At 43.0% G+C, this 20,974-nt stretch overlaps 1 protein-coding gene across 7 annotated transcripts in view; it reads right to left on the bottom strand.

Moving 5' to 3' along the window:
* The window catches only part of nbr1b (NBR1 autophagy cargo receptor b), a 169,706-nt gene that overhangs the window by 140,125 nt on the left and 8,607 nt on the right, over window positions 1-20,974 (bottom strand). For 6 of the 7 annotated variants that reach the window (XR_011907978.1, XR_011907979.1, XM_072368292.1 and 3 more), the window contains exon 6: window positions 9,053-9,130. The exons of the other annotated variant lie outside the window; for it this stretch is intronic. Coding sequence is in view for 4 of the 6 variants with exons in the window: in XM_072368292.1 (XP_072224393.1) it covers window positions 9,053-9,130 (78 nt within the window). In the remaining 2 variants the exon portion in view is untranslated. The remainder of the gene's footprint in view (window positions 1-9,052; window positions 9,131-20,974) is intronic. 7 annotated transcript variants of the gene reach the window in all.

Raw genomic sequence — 20,974 nt, 5'->3', positions numbered from 1 at the left:
GTATCGTCTCTTTTTTGTTTCCCCCCACTTATGCCTTGTCCTTCAGAGTTTTCACATTAAAGTTTTCGAGTTTGAGGGTATTTTAGACAGCGACTGAGCGGAGCAGTTTACAATGCGTCTATCCAGAGCATGGCTTAACCATGGCTTTTAATAATTTTAATTTCATTCTAATTATTTTATTTGTTTCTCTTTATATTCTTTTATGTATTTTTAATGCTTCTTCCACTCCCTGCTGTAATGCTTTTATTCTATGTAAAGCACTTTGTTTTGTAAATGAAATGTGCTATACAAATAAACTTGACTTGACCCAACTACCACTTCTTGTCTCAGTTGCTGTCATTCCCAATCGCTTCCACTTTGTTATGATACCACTGACAGTTGACTGTTGAATATTTAGTAGCGAGGAAATTACACGACTGGACTTGTTGCACAGGTGGCATCTTATCACAGTACCATGCTGGAATTCCTGAGATCCTGAGAGTGACCCATTCTTTCACAAATGTTTGCAGAAGCAATCTACATGCCGAGGTGCTTGAATTTACACACCTGTGGCCATGGAAGTGATTGGAACACCTGAATTTATCTATTTGGATGGGTGAGTGAATACTTTTGGCAATATAGTGTATAATCCCTCCAGAAAGTTCTGGGTCTGCCCCGGGGCCTCCTCCCAGTTGGACATGCTTGAAAGACCTCCAAAGGGAGGTGACCAGGAGGCATCCTAACCAGATTCCCCAAATTACCTGAACCGACTCCATTTGATGCAGAGGAGCAGTGACTCAGTACTCAGAGTTCTCTCCAGATGGCCGAGCTCTTCCCCCTATCTCTAAGGCTGAGCCCAGCTACCCTCTGAAGGAAACCCATTTGAGCGGCTTGTATCTGTGACCTCATTCTTCTGATCAGGCATTGACTCCCACTGAGTTATGGTCCTCTGGTAATCATCTTAAAGATAGACAATGCTGTCGAGGTTGCCCTAAATTGATTAAAAATTCCAATTTCTCTGAAATCTGGACATTTGTATCCTCCCACTGGAAATTCTTAGTCATTTACCAAATTCCCTTGCTAGTACTTGAGGAAATCAGGTCAAGAGAAGCAAAAACTGATTAGTGATACTTTGTTTTAGCTCCTCTGACTTGAATTCTGAGAGGACTTCCCTAATAGAAACAACATTCTTCATGGATCAAGTTCCATCTTTCTGGTACAGCAGGTGACAGATCAGCTCTGCAGGATGGAGCCTTGTCATGGAGCATTTTTTAGTAAAGTAGTAACTCAAGGTTACATTTCACTGCATGTTATGCATGTATAACTGAGCATGTGACAAATAAACTCTTTATCCTCTTTAACTGTTTAGGCACAATCACTGAGAATTACAACAGTCAATCACACTCAATAAAATAAGCTGAAAATAAGTATTAGGTCCTCTGGGGTGAGGTGGGGCAGGTGGGTGCCTTCTCTGTGCACAGTAGCTCCCCAAATACGGTCGCTGCAGGCCCCGAGCCTGATGGACATCAGGCCCTCCTGCCCTGTAGCAGGTCACAGGAAACAGGGGTGCCTATTGCAGCGATTGTAGTGGATGGGGCCACATAGGTGGTCCCCTTTGCTGCAATCTGCAGTGCTCTGGTGGCTTCAGTCTTCTGGGTGGATGCGTGGTTGTCCCTGCCGTGGGTTTCCTGGGTTCTGTACAATTGATTTTATGTCCATGTGACATTATTGTGATTATTAACTTGTGTTTCCCTGTTCCAACAGGTATGCTTTGAATGGTGTTATGGTGTTTTCCCTCCTCTTTTCCCTCTTTTCTGTCTTCTCAAACCCCAGCTGGTCGAGGCGGATGGCCACCCTTCCAAAGTCAGGTTCTGCCAGAGGTTTCTTCCTGTTAAAAGGGAGTCGTTCCTTTCCACAGTCGCCACAGGCTCAGGACGGGAGATTGGACTGAAGACAAGTTTCCTTGCAATCTGTTGGTTTCCTTAGCTAGGATATACATTTTTTAATTGGCTCTATATGAATTAATTGGATTATGATTACAATGAATTGAATTCCAATTGGCTTGAATTGGACTATATTACTTAAGTGCCTTGAGATGACAATTGTTGTAATCTGGCGCTATATAAATAAATTGAATTGAATTGTTCTCCGTTGGGGCTGCTGGTGGCCTGGGTCTTGTGGCCCTCTCTGCTTGCTTCTGATTGCTGGGGGGGCTGTGGATTGTGGCTCTGTACACTTATACACTCATAACTAAGCATGGTTATCATGTACGACCTATGCCATGTGTATTGCATGTTTATGCACACACACACACGCCCCCAGTAGCACGCCTGCCATGTTTTTCTCTGCTTGTCTGCTTTCAGGTGCTCCTGGTGGCGCTAAGGCTGGATTCCTCACAGAGGCCATGGATTGTCGTCTGTTTTATTTTTACAGGTGTAGCAGTTGGTTGTCTGGTTTTTCTTTCTATTTTTGTTCTGTTTCTTCTTCTTTGCTCTTCCTCTTTCCCTGGCCCCGGTCCGGTTCGGCACGATGACGTGTTAAATATTGTAACAAAAATAAATAAATATCAAGGGGAGCTTTACATTCATAAAGCTTCCTTTGGCAAAGCAAATCTGTTTGGCCTACAAGGTATTCAGAATACCAATCTGCTGCTATAATGCTGGACAGGACAAGGGTAAAATAAAAATAAAAAAAATAAATAAAATAAGTTGAAATTCCTAAGTATCACAACAAATCTTGTTTCTTACCACCACTATATTACACAAATTATTAGAATTATATCCCAAAATTAAGTTTTTTTTCCCCCATTCAAAATGTTCAAGAAATGTATTGAAGAAGCTTTTTCTGTCAGAGAAAAAGTAGAGCGACAGATCAGGCAGTGACGTCCGTCTGTAACGTCTGTTAGAAGTGAGGGTAGCACAGGTCGACAAGATCGAAAAAAGCAGGGGTGGTCTGAATGGTGCTGGAAACAAGTACGTCAGTAGTAATTACAACCGTTTTTTTAATTTATTTTTTTAAATACTGATGAAGTGTACCAGGGGTGAACTTAGAGTATTCCGTTTTGCCTGTGATTGACAAATGCTGAACCCACAGATTTTTTTGTCCTCCTCCTAACTAATGATTCCTGGGCACAATAAATGAAACTCACAGATTTGAAAACCAGTTCTTGGCCACTCAAACACTGAAGCCAAAATCAAGATTGATCGATTGAAAGACCATAAAAGAGAAATATGTGTTCTAAATCCAGTTTCCACCAGAAGTTGTCATCAGTGATGTAATTACGTAAATATTAGGTAATCAAATTTATTACCTTCAAAATTCGCTATTTTTCTTATTTGTTGTATTCCTTAATCTACAACCACTTTTTAAAAATATTTTTCTTCTGAATGAAAATTCTCCAAGAGAGGTGATTTCATCATTGTATACAGAAATACACAAACCACGAAGAGGACCAAGAAGAAAAACAGTAATTTAGGCAAAGACATTTATGCAAGACTTAACCAACAAACATCAAATCAAAAGTGTGATATAGTCATATAGTTAAACAGAAAGTTATTTTGCAAAGTATAAGCCGAATGTGAACAAATCGACTTATCATATTTTTCAAAGACCTAAAAAAGAAGGCAGTAGAGGGCAGCAATATGCCAGTGTAGCACCTCGGCTTCCATACCCAAAGAAGATGAAAGAGATGACAGTGTGCATGTGCAGTAAATGGAAATGTCTCGATCAACTCTATCAACATAACTTTGATATTGCTGTATTGTCTATGCCCTGCTCCCTCCCGTTATATGTATATACGCGGATCTGAGTGATGTAAATATTTTCCGAAGGACACCGACTTTTGCCAAACTGTTTTCGGTGAGTAGATTAACGTATTTCATGCCAGAAATAAGGTCTAGGTTGAAAAATACCGGAGTTCCCCTTTAAGGGGCCATATTTTCAGTGTTTGTGAATGCACACCGATAAACACACAATTTCACATATGGTACCATGTCCACAACAAATTGGACTCCATCACAGTCCTGTGCATTTTGTCTTCTATGTTATTGAATGTTTTTGAATTTTGCCATGCTGTTGTCAGAAATTCCCTGTTTTATCTGAAGCTTTTTTTTAACCTGCAGTCAGGTAAAAGGAATAACCCTTGGTTCTCTTTTTGTCTGCACACTATTGCAGTGAGTTTCAGATCCTTTGTGTGAGACTTTTTGAACACGTGAGTCTGTGAAGACAAAATTAGCCTTACCCACGGTATGGCACAGAGCCCAGCATCCACTTGGAAAATGAGTGTTCACACTCAGGTGTGCTCTTATCAAAGCTAAACTGAAGCTGTTATATACCTGTGACGACTGCAAAGTCGTAAGAGGAGGGACTGAATGCAGATTAAATATTTCATCATTCCCCTTAAAAGCAAAATGTTAACAAATGTTGGTAGGATTTTTGCTTGCCTTTTTTCTTTATTTTTTAAACCAATGTTACTACAGAATTAGACCATGACAGTTTGACCATTCAAAATGTGTACACTCACTCACAGTTTATGATTTGCTATTTATTTCTAATCCAGCTCAAAAGCTTACTTTGTAAGAATTTTCCATTATTTTCAGGTGCAACAAAATGGGGTCACATCAATGAAGTAGCTCACTCTCTGTATGGGCAACCTCTTAACTTAGGAGGGTACATTTTTAAACCTAGACCTTATTTCTGGCATGAAATATGTTCATCTACTCACCGAGAACAGTTTGGTGAAAGTCGGCATCCTTCAGAAAATATTTAGATTACTCAAGATTCATATAACGGAGTGAACGGGGCCATAGACTATGCAGCCTCTAAATAAGGCATTATCTGTCTTTATTTCACCAATACTTTAAGACAAATGAATGAATGAACGCATACTATTGCACTGTTAGTTCATAGTTGCAATGTTGTTGTTATTGGCGGCTATCGGGGGGCTTATAGAGGGCTTTCTACACACTCGTCTACTGGGATGACATAATCTACGCCCGTCGCTGGAGCACAGCTCATTCACTCCGGTAAGGACGTCCATCGTACTCAAAGTTGTCGTCCACGTCGTCAAAATCTGATAAATATCCTGCCATGTTGCACAAAACTATCAGTAGCAAACTATGTGTGAAGTTAGCCGACTGTCACAGAGCACGGAGTAAGACCTACACAAGACCTGTGACAGGGTGCAACAAACCCATGCGATAGTCGAACTGCATCATTTTCTTCATTCACTCCTCACACTGAGAGCTGTGTGTTTAAACTTCTTACATGTAGACGTCCTACTACATGCCCGCTGGACCTTGTTCCCACTAATCTTTTCCAATCCATAGCCCCTACGATACCTGCAGCGGTCACACGTGATTAATGCTTCACTGACATCGGGCACATTTCCTACCACATTCAAGCAAGCTCAGGTAACACCGCTGCTCAAGAAACCATCCCTCCCTCCGTATCAAGTGGAAAACTATCAGCTGGTCTCTCTCCTCCTGTTTCTGTCTAAAACCATTGAAAGGGCGGTCTTTAAGCAGGTCACAGAATACCTCTCGCAAAACAACCTTGACTCAAACTGATCTAGGTTTAAAAGTTGACACTCCACTGAAACGGCTCTGTTGGCTGTGACAAAAGCCTTAAAAGAAGCCAGAGCGACAGCTAAGTCCTCTGTACTTATCCTGCTTGACTTATCGACTGTATTTGACACAGTCACCCACGGTATCCTTTTGTCCATACTCTCTAGCATGGGCATCACAGGGAGAGCACACTCCTGGTTTGAATCATACCTCACTGGTCGGTCATTCAACATTTCCTGGCTTGGTCACACTTCTGCAGCGCACCACCTTGCCACAGGGGTCCCCCAAGGATCAGTACTGAGACCTCTTCTCTTTGCCATATACACCACCTCACAGGGCCAGATCATCAGATCACATGGCGTCTCATACCAATGTTATGGTGACGAAACCCAGCTCTATCTATTTTTCCCACATGACAACCACATGGTCTCAGCACGAATCTCAGACTGTCTCTCTAACATATCAACATGGATGAAAGCCAATCACCTCCAGCTAAGCCTCTCAAAAACTGACCTGCTTGTCTTCCCAGCCAAACCAACCTTATACCATAACATCTACATCCAAACTTAATCCCTATCTCTTTATCTGTCAACAGTAGTTAGAAATTTGGGTGTCATGATTGATGACCAGCGGGCCTTTAAAGATCATGTTGCCTCAGTCATTCAATCATGCCGCTTCGCATTGATAAATATAAGAAAGATCAGACCATACCTAACCCAACACACCACCCACCTACTGGTGCAGTCTATGGTGATCTCCCGCCTTGACTACTGCAACACTCTCCTTACTGGTGTCCCAGCCTGTGCTGTGAAACCTCTGCAGATGGTCCAGAGCACGGCAGTGTGTCTGGTCTTCAAACAGCCTAAAAGAGCACACGTCACCCTTCTGTTCATTGAGCTCCACTGGCTACCCTTGGGCGCTCGCATCAAATTCAAGTCATTGATGTTAGCCTACAAAGTGCTTAATGGAACGGCTCCCATCTACTTCAATCCTCTCGCAATGGCTTATGTCACAACTTGGTCACTCCGGTTATCAAAGGATTGTCGTCTAGCAGCTCCTACACCACGCTCAAGACAATCCAGACTCTTTTCATGTGTTGTTCCACGATGGTGGAATAACCTACCGAACAGGGGCGTCCCTGTCTATCTTCAAGAAAGTCTTGAAGACCCAGCTATTCAGAGAGCATCTCCTACCCTAGCACTTACTCCGTACTTCCCCACCCCTCCATTGCACTCTCTTTCTGTACTTCCCTCTATGCCTGCCCTCCAGACTGTCACCCCTGACAGGGCCTAACTAGTGGTTTTCCTTCTATGTAACTTATTGTTGGCTTTGATGTTAGATAAATTGTTATATCCTCGTTTGTAAGTAGCTTTGGATGAAAGTGTCTGCCAAATGCATAAACATAAGAGGGAAGTGGTGGCAAGCTTTAAAGCTCAGACAGACAGACACACAGATAGATAGATAGATAGATAAATAGATACTTTATTAATCCCGAGGGAAATTCAAAGTAGATGCCCTACATAGATGCCCGAACGCAGGTTAGTATCAACAACAAACAAAAACTCAGTAACAACATATAGTAAGATATAAGTATAAAACAAAAAAATATATAAAAATGTGCAATGTGCTCAGGTCCAAACAGATATGCATTTGAATATGGTTTTAATCATGATCCTCCCTGGCCACCTAGTGAAGAGTTATACAGTCTTATGGCCAGGGGGACAAAATAGTTTTTGAGCCTGTTTGTGTAGCAGCTCAGGAACAGCAGCCTGCTGCTGAACATGACCAGTGGGCATGTCTCATCAGAGTTTGGTGTAGTGGGTGTTGTGTGCTCTCCAGAATGGACAGTCTTCTCCAGGGTCCGTCTCTCTACCACTGACATCAGAGAGTCCAGCTCCGTGCCCACCACAGATCCAGTCCTCCTCACCAGTCTGTCCAAACGTCCAGCATCCCCCTTTTTAATCCCCCCCCCCCAACAAACTACAGCATAAAAGAGAACACTAGACACAACAGACTGGTAAAATATCAGCAGCAGTTTTTTACAGATGTTGAAGGACCCTAGTCTTCTCAGGAAGTAAAGACGACTCTGTCCTTTATGGTGGATGCTGTCCGTGTTAACAGTCCAGTCCAATTTGTCATCCAGCTGCAGTTCCAGGTACTTATAGGTCCTGACCACCTTCATGTCAGAGCCCTCGATGGAAATGGGCTGGACCACCAGACGTTTTCAGTTCACTCTCACTATCCGTTTGGGCTTTACTAGGTCTGTCCGGCAGTATTCTCAAACAAAGGATCAAACTCACCACCACGTGATGATCAGTTGACAGCTCTGCCTCTCTCTTCACCTGAGTGTTCAAGACATACTGCCGCAGGTTCAATTATACAACTACGAAGTTGAACTACAACCTTTGGTCTAAGGTGGCTTGGTACCTTATGCTCAAACATGGTGCTCGTAATGGACAATCCAAGACTTGCACAGAAGTCCAAAAACAAAACACCACTCGGGTTCAGATCAGGGAGGACGTTTCTATCAATACCTCCCCTCCAGCTCACTCCAGGCTACGTTTAACATGTCGAAGAGTCCTTGGGCAGACACTGAACCCTACACTGCCAATCAATGCTTCAGTCGGTGAAATTATTATAATTGGTGTGTGAATGAATGTGAAGAAGAAAGCACTGTGTAGCCTGTATATGGACTAAGATGTGCTGTATGAGTCTGCACGTGTTAAGGAGCTTTGAGTGATCAGCTAGGCCAGAAAAGTGCCATATAAGTACAGTCCATTTACTATTTATCTTAATGTGGAAATTAATGGAAGAAATAATAAAAAGAGACCTGGCCTACCCTGAATACACCCTGGGTCTATATAGATGAATTACCCTAACATCTTACTGCATTTATTATCACTTTCCTCTCTTCTTCCCCCTGTTTAATTTATCAAATGATTTTATGTACATGTGACGTTATTCCAAGAGGTATCCTTTGAATGGTGTTATGGTGTTTTTCCCCCCTCTTTTCCATCTTTTCTGTCTTCTCAAACCCCAGCTGGTCGAGGCGGATGGCCACCCTTCCTGCGTCTGGTTCTGCCAGAGGTTTCTTCCTGTTAAAAGGGAGTCGTTCCTTTCCACAATCGCCTCAGGCACGCTCAGGACGGGAGATTGGACTGAAGACAAGTTTCGGTGCAATCTGTTGGTTTCCGTAACTAGGATATTATTTTTTGAATTGGCTCTATATGAGTGAATTATGATTACAATGAATTGAATTCCAATTGGCTTGAATTGTTATTATTATTTATTATTATTTAAGTGCCTTGAGATGACAATTGTTGTAATTTGGCGCTATATAAATAAAATTGAATTGAATTTACACTGATTAATATTCTTGAATTTTTACTCTTTGTTGATTGACTGGAAGAATAACTGAAAATCTTGGACTGAATCTAAAAACAGAGTGTAATGAGTTCACATCTCTGTCTGACATCTGGTAAGCAGTAAGACACTTAAATTCTGCTTACCTTTTCCATGTATGAGGTGAACCAGGCTGGTGGAGTTTTGTCTTCGTCTTTGGTCCCTTTCACCTCTTTCATAATAAACTGATTGACACAAGAAGAGTCAAAGTCAAATTTATTTGTATAGCACATTTCATGTACAAAACAATTCAAAGTGCTTTACATAAATTAAAAGCATTGCAGCTGGGAGCAGAAAAAGCATTAAAAATATGTAAAAGATACATTTAGTACGTGTACTAAAGCTGTACAGGTACTAAAGCTAGTGTGTATTGAAAAACTATGGTTATTTTTTCAAATTGTTGCAACTTCATCAAAAACATTTAAAATCTTTTATTCCTTTTTTAAATGGGGTCTGTGCTCTTAAAAGAACAAGTACTTTTTACGCTATGAGGAAATTCTAAATAAAGAAAAATCTTTATCATTGTTCATGTGTCTTAAAATGGTAAAGTAAGGTAAGGTAAACCCATGCTAATGGTGCTCAAGGTATAAAAGTGAAATACATACATTCAACTGGTCTTAAACCACCAGAAAAGGAGCTCAGTTCGGGAAAATTGTGGCATGGTCGTGTAGTGATACTGCTAAAACAGAAAGACCCTTGCCACAGATAATTTGCTGTATGCTATATTATTGTATGTTCATACACCGACTTCACAGGTAATACTGAACAGATGGCCAGGAGGTCAGCTGGCCCTGAGAAACAAAGCATTTCCCACTGAAAAGGGAATAAACCTCTAACAAAGAAAGGATTTGCAGTCCCCGATTCATTTACACACAAAAAAAAAACAGCTCTTGTGTTTTAGACCCCAAAATTCCTAATCAAGTAAAACCTTGGGTAGGGGGCAACTTGAGGCTGGAACAGTGCCTCCTCTTCTGATACCAGACTCCATATTCCGAACTCCCATTGAAAAGTCCTTTTCACCTCTTTGTATGGGGAGACGATAAGCAAAGTTTTTCAGAACCTCCTAAAAGAATAGTCTTCGGTTCTGCGGCGTTTTGATGTTATTACAACACTGATAAAGAATCAAGGAGTTAGGAAAACAAGTAATTTTACCATGAAACCACATGAGAATCCAACGGTTACAACTATAAAGTATTTTGGCATTTTCATCTGACCCTAACTCTCTGACTTGCAACAATCAGTCATGGGTTTTAACCTTCCATCCATCCATCATCTACCGCTTATCCAGGGATCGGGTCGCAGGGGCAGCAGCTTTAACAGAGAAACCCAGACGTCCCTGTCCCCGGCCACTTCCTCCAACTCTACCGGGGGGACCCCGAGGCGTTCCCAGGCCAGCCGAGAGACATAGTCTCTCCAACGTGTCCTGAGTCTTTCCCGGGGCCTCCTCCCAGTGGGACATGCCCGGAACACCTCACAAGGGAGGCATCCAGGGGGCATCCTAACCAGATGCCCGAGCCACCTCATCTGACTCTTCTCAATGCGGAGGAGCAGCGGTTCTACTCCGAGCCCCTCCCGGATGACTTAGCTTCTCACCCTGTCTCTAAGGGAGAACCCTGCAGAGGAAACCCATTTCGTCCGCTTGTCGTTGTTCTTTCGGTCACTACCCACAACTCGTGACCATAGGTGAGGATGGGAATGTAGATTGACCAGTAAATAGAGAGCTTCGCCTTCTGGCTCAGCTCCTTCTTCACAGCGACGGGTCGGCGAAGAGCCCACAACACTGCGGATGCTGCACCGATCCACCCGTCAATCTCACGCTCCATTCGTCCCTCACTCGTGAACAAGACCCCGAGATACTTGCACTCCTCCACTTGGGGAAGGATCTCATTCCCGACCTGGAGAGAGCATTCCACCTTTTTACGATTGAGGACCATAGTCTCGGATTTGGAGGTGCCGATTCTCATCCCAGCCGCTTCAAACTCTGCTGCGAATCGCTCCAGTGGGAGCTGAAGGTCACGACCCGAAAACGCTAACAGAATCCCATCATCCGCAAAAAGCGGAATTTGATGCGAGCGCCCAAGGGTAGCCAGTGGAGCTCAATGAACAGACACCCTTAATGCCCTGGCTGCGCCTCGAAATTTTAATATTTGAATATTAAAACCATATTCGAATTCTGTTATGAACAGAATCGGTGACAAAGGGCGGCCCTGATGGCGTCCAACCCGCACCGGAAATGTATCCGACTTACTGCCAGCAATGCGGACCAAACTCTGACACCGGTCATACAGAGACGGAATGGCCCCAATCAAGGGGTCTGGCTCCATATTCCCGGAGCACCCCCCACAGGACTCCCCGAGGGACACGGTTGAAAGCTTTCTCCAAGTCCACAAAACACATGTAGACCAGTTGGGCGAACTCCCATGCACCCTCCAGGATCCTGCCGAGGGTATAGAGCTGGTCCACTGTTCAACGGCCAGGACGAAAACCACACTACACCTCCTGAATCCGAGATTCAACTATCCGAGGGATCCTCCTCTCCAGTACCCCCGAATAGACCTTACCAGGGAGGCTGAGGAGTGTGATACCCCTGTAGTTGGAACAAACCCTCCGGTCCCCCTTTTTTAAAGAAGGGGACCACCACCCCGATCTGCTAGTCCAGAGGCACTGTCCCCGATGTCCACGCAATGCTGCAGAGGCGTGTCAGCCAAGATAGCCCTACAACATCCAGAGCCTTGAGAAACTCAGGACGGACCTCATCCACCCCCGGGGCCCTGACACCAAGGAGCTCAGCCCCAGAAATGGGAGGCCCCGTCTCCGAGCTCTCCGACTCTGCCTCCTCAGAGCGCGTGTCGGTAGGATTGAGGAGTTCCTCGAAGTATTTCCCCCACCGACTCACAAAGCTCCGTCCCCACCATACACAGTGTTGACTGTGAGCCACTTTCCCCCCCTGAGATGCCGGAAGGTGGACCAGAATATCTTCGAGGCCGTCCGGAAGTCGTTCTCCATGGTCTCACCGAACTCCTCCTAGGCCCAAGTTTTTGCCTCAGCAACCGCGACCCGCTTGGCCTGTCGGTACCCATCAGCTGCTTCCAGAGTCTCACTGGCCAAGAAGGCCCGGGAGGACTCCTTCTTCAGCTTGACAGCTTCCCTCACCACTGGTGTCCACCAGCGGGTTCGGGGGTTTCTGCCACGACAGGCACCGACTACCTTACGGCCACAGCTCCGGTCAGCCGCCTCGACAATGGAGGCACGGAACATGGCCCATTTGGACTCAATGTCCCCCACCTCCCCCGGGATATGGTTGAAGCTCTGCTGGAGGTGAGAGTTAAAGCTCCTCCTGACAGGGGATTTTGACAGACGTTCCTAGCAGACCCTCACAATACGTTTGGGCCTGCCAGGTCTGATCGGAATCCTCCCCCACCAGCAGAGCCAACTCACCCCCAGGTGGTGATCAGTTGACAGCTTCACCCCTCTCTTCACCCGAGTGTCCAGGCCATACAGCCGCAAGTCCGACGATACAACCACAAAGTCGATCACTGAACTGTGGCCAAGGGTGTCCTGATGCCAAGTGCACATATGGACACCCTTATGCCTGAACATGGTGTTCGTTTTGGACAGTCCATGACTGGCACAGAAGTCCAACAACATAACACCACTCTGATTCAGATTGGGAGGAACGGCCTCCCCATCACACCCTTCCAGGTCTCACTGTCATTGCCCACGTGAGCATTGAAGTCCCCCAGCAGAACGAGGGAGTCTCCGGTAGGAGCATTCTCCAGTGCCTCCCCCAGGGAGGCTACCCTGTCGTCCACTGGGGTAAACCCCAATGTACAGGCACACAGCCGGGGGGCAATAAGTATGCCCACACCTGCTCTGCGCCTCTCACCACGGGCAACTCCAGAGTGAAAGAGAGTCCAACCCCTCTCAAGAGGACTGGTTCCAGAGCCTAAGCCGTGCGTCGAAGTGAGTCCGACTATATCTAGCCGGAACCGTTCAGCCTCGCGCACCAGCTCTGGCTCCTTCCCCAACAGAGAGGTGACATTCCACATCCCGAGAGCTTGCTTCAGTAGCCGAGGATCAGACCGCCAAGGCCTCCGCCTTCGGCTGCCACCCAGCTCACATAGCACCCAACTCCCTTGGCCCCTCCCATGGGTGGTGAGCCCATCGGAAGGGGGACCCACATCATGTGTTTGGGCTATGCCCGACTGAGCCCCATGGGCACAGGCCCAGCCACCAGGCGCTCCCTGCCGGGCCCCACCCCCGGGCCTGGCTCCGGGCCTGGCTCCGGGGGGAGGCCCTGGTGACCCACATCCGGGCAAGGGATGACGCTGTCCAAATTTATTTTTCATCATATGGGGTCTTTTGAGCTCTTCTTTGTCTGGTCCCTCGTCTAAGATCTGTTTGCCTTGGGTGACCCTACTAGGGGCTTGAAGCCCCAGGCAACATAGCTCCCAGACTCATTGGGGCACGCAAACTCCCCCACCACGATAAGGTGACAGCTCATGGGAGAGGGGTTTTAACTTTAATTTCAAAATAGTAGTTGGTTGGTCAATGTGTGATTTGTTATCTTCTTTTTGTTTGTTGTGATATTGTACCTCATAACGCCATTATAGTTCAACAATGGCAATGTGATGTTATGCTATCAATAATTTGTTTTGATGAGGAGCCATGGAATAGACATATCAGTACTGGGTTTACTACAGAAAAGTATGACACAGATGTGTGAATAAGCATATGTTTCAAGATCAGAGAGTATTTTCCTATCAGTGGATCTGAGACAAGCCACAAAAGTAACACCACTCCTATAGGCTTATAAACAAACTATGACTTCTGGTTCCCGCGCAGATGTTTATAATAGAGATTTCTGCTTCATTGCCCATTGTCTTGTTCTTTTTAGCTTCTGCTTTGTTTTTTGGTGCTTCTGCTTCATCTTGTTCCTTACTCCTGTCTTTCTAAGTTTTCATTATAAGGGTTGGTGCTTACTATTACCAAAGTTAAATAAGACATTTGCCACTCAAGTGCTGAGTTACTGGAACCAGACCACCCACAAGAGTTCCTTATAATCTTTGTTGATCTGCTGAACCAGCGCTAAAACTTTAAAGTCATTTTTGTGAGAACTTTTTGGTCAGTTTCGAAGCGCTGTCTGGTGAATTCCCTGAATTCCCATCCCTTGCAGAAGATGGGAGAGAGGAGAGGAGAGGAGAGGAGAGGAAAGATGATAGCTGACGTTTACATATGACTCCAAGATATGGCCCCCCAAGGTAGATGGCTGGCAGAAGAACCTGGAGACGGTCCAGGAATCCAAGCAACGAAATTGGGGCGATATCCCCTCAGCTCCATAACTGATAAACTCTGACTGCAACATCCTGGTTGAGTGACAGAGAATTTATCTCAAAGAAAGATTCCTCAGTGAGGACAAACCTTCCTCTCCAGTTGCTTAAGTCATTTGGTGTCCCAAGGCAGTTGTTGTAATCAACTACTGTCAGTAGTCTGGCAACTAATGCCAGAAATAAGGTCTAGGTTTAAAAATACCCGAATTCCCCTTTAACTCTAGCTTTCTGCTCCATATTTCTCTCTCTAACTGGCCTATTCACCTCAGTATCAGCTGCATCCCTTCTTAGAACCTCCTCCTTCACCTCCGTAGCTGGACTTCATCCGACTTACTCAATTGACCTCTTTAAAAGTTTTGATCGACTTAAGGCCTCTAACTGACATTACTTTCTGCCAGCCACAAGGACAAACCTAAAGCTTATTCCCTCTAGCCTACCACTTTTATTTCCTCCAGCTACGCTCTCTTTGCTCAGAGAAATTCTGCCCAGCTCTAGCCCTAGAGAATAGGTCCATGCCCCTATACTTCACTGAGTCACATCTCCAGCTCATAGTAATGTTCGTTCCAGTGTCAGTTGCCATGTAGTCTGCCTGTGAGTCATCTTCCGCTCCTGCTCTCGCTGGCCCTCAGGGTATTCTCATTCATTTACTAGTAGCTTATGCTGGTTGTAATAAAGCTGCTAGGCCTCGCTACTGCTACCATGGATTGCTAGCCCATGGCAGCACCTTTGGGGTCTTTGCCTCCTGTCAGCTGTCTTTCCAATGTGTCACGTGGTCTTTCCCTTGTTGTCAGCTGCCCTATTCACAGCAGTTACAAGCTAAGCTAGATTTGGATTCAAGGTAAACACAAGAAACTTACACTAAAGAAAAAATTAACCAGACTTGAATGAAACCTTGAATATATTTAATGAAACTTGACTGATGTCAGACTTCACGACAGTGCCTGGTGCGATCTTGTGTAACAGATACTGTGGATACTGCAGCAAAAAGTGAATGACAATGAGTCAGTCCGCTCGCAATCTCGTAGGAATACTAGACAATGAGGAAATCATTAACACATTCGCGAATGTAAATGTAATTTATTTATACAGCCCTTTACAACAATCCATTTCGGTGTACCAAAGTGCTTTACAGCAGATAATAAATAAAGAAAAGAATAAGTAAAAAACAATAAAATAATAGTAAAAGCAATAAAATACAGCAACATTGAATAAGATAATATAAAAGAGTCACCATACTACTGGGTATTAAAAGCCATCTGAAATAGATATGTTTTTAGCCTAGATTTAAAGAGGCCCAGGTCAGAAATAAGACGCATCTCGGGGGGGAGCATATTCCAGAGCCTGGGTTCAGCAACGGAAAAGGCTCGGTCACCCCAGGGCTTGTATTTTGACCTGAACACTTCCAACAAAAGTTGATTTGTTGACCTCAGAGCTCTACCAGGATTACGGACAGTTAAAAGCTCAGATAAATACGATGGGGTGAGGCCGTTAAGAGCTTTAAAAACAAACATTAAAAGTTTAAAATCAATTCTATAAAGGACAGGAAGCCAATGAAGGGAGTTAAGAACAGGAGTGATATGCATATGTCTGTTAGTGTTGGTTAAAAGACGGGCAGCAGCAGCATTTTGCACAAGTTGAAGGTGACTGAGAGAAGTCTGGGAGACGCCGACATATACAACATAGATTTGTTTTATACAATTTTATTGATATCATACATACATTATAAATGTGATTATTTAGACAAAGATTTCAGGTATTTAAGGATAACTCAATCATGCATTGTTGTTTTAGAAAAACAGTATGTCTTCTATCTTAATAGAATTGTGCATTTTAACATCAGGGAGGTGACACTGATGTTTTTAAGGTTCATATCAGGGTTCATTCAATAGGAACAATTTCTAATAGTATATTTCATTATCATTTAGTGGGCACTGTGTTGTGTTAGTTAAATATTATGATTATATGAGAATTTGTCATGACATTAACTTTGCAAAGATGGTCAGGAAAATTAAAAAGTGATGGTGTCACTCCTTCCTTGAAACGAGTTGACTGTCCAGTCCTATCATAGTCTTGTGGTATAAAGTGACAGCTGCAGACGTGACCCTCCTTAGCACAATTTTATAAAGTGGCTGATTGCAATAATGTCACTTTCATCATCTTACTGATGTCTTACTAACAAAAACATCTTTGGTTTTCTTGTCCTGACGTAACCTAGTAATAAGCTGGTTTAATTTATGTTATCTTAAGAGATACATCAAATTAAACTCGTTCATAATAGTTAAATAATGTAAAACAACTTCTTACTTGCGAAATGTTATTCCAAGTTTATTCGTTTCCTTCACGGAAACATCCTTAAGTGGCACAAAAGTCTGGCATTTTGCCAGATACACAGCTGTCATACCCACTCTGACAGTCTGACTGCTGTCAGAAACCCCGTCTCAAGATGGCGGCCGTGTTGACGTGCCAGACAAGTCCAAATGTGGCATCTACGTGTATATATCTTTGGATATATCTGTGGACGACGTCGACGTGACGTCTTCATAGTTTCGGCATCTGTAAGAGCTTTTCTTGTGAAAACCCCAATGTGGCCCAGCCTCACCCAGACTCTACCTCCAGTGGCCCCCGGGTAAATTGAGTTTGAGACCCCTGCTATAGATCATATTATATATATCTCAGTGCAGCTATGATGAGGGCTTCTCCATAAAAAAAAAAAAAATAGAATTATTAACGGAACACTCTGCTGTGTGTAGAGGTCTGTATGTAGAGCTGTGTTTTACCTTCATTAAATCAACTGAAAACTATATCAAGCTAAACATACAGACCTACATAAAATACAATACTTTAAAGTATTGGTGAAATGAAGGAGTTTTGTGCCTTATTTAGAGGCTGCATTGGCCTTGCCCCGTTCACTCCCATTATAATATACGTGGATATATACGCGGCTCTCGAATGATCTAAATACGACTCCGAGTGACACCAAAATGTTATCAATGAGTAAATGAACATGTGTATACAGCTAGAAATAATGTAAAAAAAACGGAACTTTCCCTTTAAGCTGTAAGACTAGTTAGTCCTTGTGAGTTAGTAGCTTGTTTGCAGACCAATTTGCAGACCAACAGTTCATCTGTCACATAAAAGTAATTTGGGGTATTGCTCCGCTCTGTATTGAAGGGTTAGTGTTGACTTTTTTGACGACAAAGACAGAGCCGTGGGCAGCCGCTTCGCCATGCTTACATTGTTTTGAACACAGACATAACATAGACGCCACATTGACTGCTGCCACTCACTAGAGGGGAGTGCCTACAGGGTGGCCATCTTGGAACAGTGCCACTTGTTCCTATTGTAAATTACATCTATGGAGGAATGGTGTTTCTACACAATAAAAGTGATCATAAATCATCCAGTTGTCAAGCTATTTTGTTTGTCAAACGTCAGACATGACCAACAGACAGATAACCATAGATAGATTGTTGCTATTGCTATTATTGTTATTACTATTATTATATTAATAATAATTATTGCTATCATTATAATAATATCACTATTATCATCATCATTATTATCATTATTGTTATAGTAGACTTCTGCTGTCTCTACCCTTTTCGAATATGAGACCGTCAGAACAGCTTGCAGGAACTTACTCTATGAATAAAGTGATTTGACTAAACTAATAGGTTCTTTAAATGACCAGAGGGTTAAGTGGCAGAACTTTGAAATATTCAAGGAAAGAACAAGAACATTAACAATCCCCCCCAGAAAACTATTTACAAGAGTACATACAAGCCTTTGATGAATTGGAGCTAAAACTCCTGAAAGAGACTGTTTTGCACAGTTTCTTTCTTGTGCTGCCTCCCTGGTATTTGAGTGAGGTAAGTTTTCCTATGTGGTGCAGCCTAATTTTGAGGAACACACGACACCACTAGTTTCAGTAGGTTAAAATGGTGGTTGTCAATACCAAATTGTGTGTCTCCAGTATGTTCCCTGAGCAATTACACATCATTCGTGCCAATCTCCTCACGGACTACATGAGTAACCATTCATCTGCTGATAACATTGTGCAGAATTTGTATTTAGGTAGTAAAACCAGCAATTTTAAAATATCCAAGCACCCTGCATAATAGCTACATGTGTAACGTTTTTAACAAATCAATACATTTGTCAATCGGTCCAAAATTCAGCAAATAATTCTACTTTAAGATTGAGGAGTACCTCTTTCCTTCGTAAGTTCATGCACCTCTGCCTCTGCTAGCCCTGTACCAAGATTGCTGCGCTTTAGGCATGCCCTTCCACAGGCAATGCAGCATCTATGTATATATGTCTATGGTTTTGAAGGGGGAGGGGCTCAGTCTGTGGAGGGGGCTTGTTGTGCCACCCAGATTTGCTTCCCTCCACACAGTTTTCTCCACACATATGTTCCTCTTCCACACGAAAACAGCATTTCAGTCAAATATGTCAAATTACGTGATATTCCACGTTAAAAAATAGATTCCGTTTTAATAGGCCAATTCTGCAAAAATTATAGGGCTCTATAATTAAATAAATTTAAAAAAAACGTTGATTCCTGTGTAAATAAACCTTACACTTAGGCTACATAACGTACGCGGTAGGCCTATTTTGAACGTGAACTTATCCACTGCATTTGCAGAAATATTTTCTAAAATATTGCTTTTAAATTTTCCAAATGAAATTAAAATTTTAATCCCCATATCAGTTCAACAGAAAACATGAAATACCACAATGTGCTGTCAAGATGTTTTTGTTGTTTTTTAATGGTTAATCGAATAGACTAAGCCACTCTCGACCCTCTCGCCCATTTCGCGAAGCAACCCGGTTAATGCAGCCCGCAACCATAGTTTCGGGGGGCAAGGGATTAGAAATTGACCCCTTGGCCTGGGAGCTCTCTTCAGCCAGGAAGATGCTGCTGTCCACCATATATATATATATATATATATATATATATATATAGCCTGGACTACATGTGTAGTTTCTGTAGATGTTGAACCCTGAAAATGACAGCCTAAATATCAACTTTAATTCTATTTTAGACTATATTGATTTTCTCAAAGTGTTCACAGACCTACTCACTGCCTTAATCACACCCTTGACCTTGTGCTGAGTTATGGCATTGAGAGTGAACAGTTAACAGTGTTCCCTCAATATCCTGTCTTCTCTGACCATTTTTTGATAACTTTTGAATTTACATTACTTGACTACACGGTTTCTGAGAAGAATTCTACATATAGAAGGTGTCTGTCAGAGAATGCTGTAACCAGATTTAAAGAGTTGATTTCATCATCCTTTTCTTCACTGCCATGTGCAGATATGACAGTGACATATTATCAAGTACAGGATCTTTTAGAAGTATCAGATGGCTTCTGCCCAGTTGATCTCTCTGAGCTAACAACAGCAATAGTCTCTTCTAAACCATCAACTTGTATTTTAGACCCAATCCCAACCAGACTGTTCAAGGAGGTTTTTCCCTTAATTGACACTTCCATATTGGATTTGATCAATCGGTCTTTGTTGATAGGATATGTTCCTCAGACTTTTAAGGTTGCTGTAATTAAACCTTTACTTTAAAAAACCTACTCTTGATTCAGAAGTGTTGGCTAATTATCGACCTATATCCAATCTCCCTTTTTTGTCTAAAGTTCTTGAAAAAATAGTTGCAGCTCAACTTTGTGATAATTTACATAGAAATAATCTGTTTGAAGAGTTTCAGTCAGGATTCAGAGTGCATCATAGCACAGAAACAGCACTGGTGAAAGTTACCAATGATCTCCTCTTAGCCTCTGATAGCGGACTTGTTTCTGTGCTTGTCCTGTTGGATCTCAGTGCTGCATTTGATACGATCGATCACAGCATTCTGTTACAGAGACTTGAACATGTTATTGGGATTAAAGGAACTGCATTAGGCTGGTTTAAGTCATATTTATCTGATAGATTCCAGTTTGTTCTTGTAAATGAAGAATCTTCCTCACACGTTGGAGTAAGTCATGGAGTTCCTCAGGGTTCTGTGCTTGGACCGATTCTTTTTACTTTATACATGCTTCCATTAGGTAACATTATTAGACAGCATGGCATAAATTTCCATTGTTATGCTGATGATACTCAGCTGTACGTATCTATGAAGCCAGATGAAACCAATAGGTTGGTCAGACTACAAGCCTGTCTTAAAGACATAAAGACCTGGATGACTCAGAACTGTCTGCTTTTAAATTCAGACAAAACTGAAGTTGTTCTCTTTGGACCTGAGCGCTTCAGGGAGAAATTGTCTAGTTATATAGTTACTCTAGATGGTATTTCCTTGGCTTCTAGTTCTACAGTGAGGAACCTTGGAGTTATTTTTGACCAGAATTTATCATTTGACGCACATATAAAACTGGTTTCTAGGACTGCCTTCTTTCACCTTCGTAATATTGCTAAAATCAGGAACATCCTGTCTCAGGGTGATGCAGAGAAACTAGTTCATGCATTTGTTACTTCAAGATTGGACTACTACTAATTCCTTATTATTGGGCTGTCCCACATATTCTCTGAAAAGCCTCCAGCTGATCCAAAATGCTGCAGCCAGAGTTCTGATGAGAACTAACAGGAGAGATCATGTTTCTCCAGTTTTAGCTTCTCTTCATTGGCTCCCTGTTAAATTCAGAATAGAATTTAAGACTCTTCTCCTCACATATAAAGCTCTTAATGACC

This window comes from Leuresthes tenuis, unplaced genomic scaffold (assembly GCF_036924035.1).
Source record: "Leuresthes tenuis unplaced genomic scaffold, fLeuTen1.0.hap1 SCAF_17, whole genome shotgun sequence".
In the NCBI taxonomy this organism is placed as follows: Eukaryota; Metazoa; Chordata; class Actinopteri; order Atheriniformes; family Atherinopsidae; genus Leuresthes; species Leuresthes tenuis.
The sequence above is the reverse complement of the archived record's forward strand: the minus strand, read 5'-3'. Positions and strand labels throughout refer to the sequence as shown.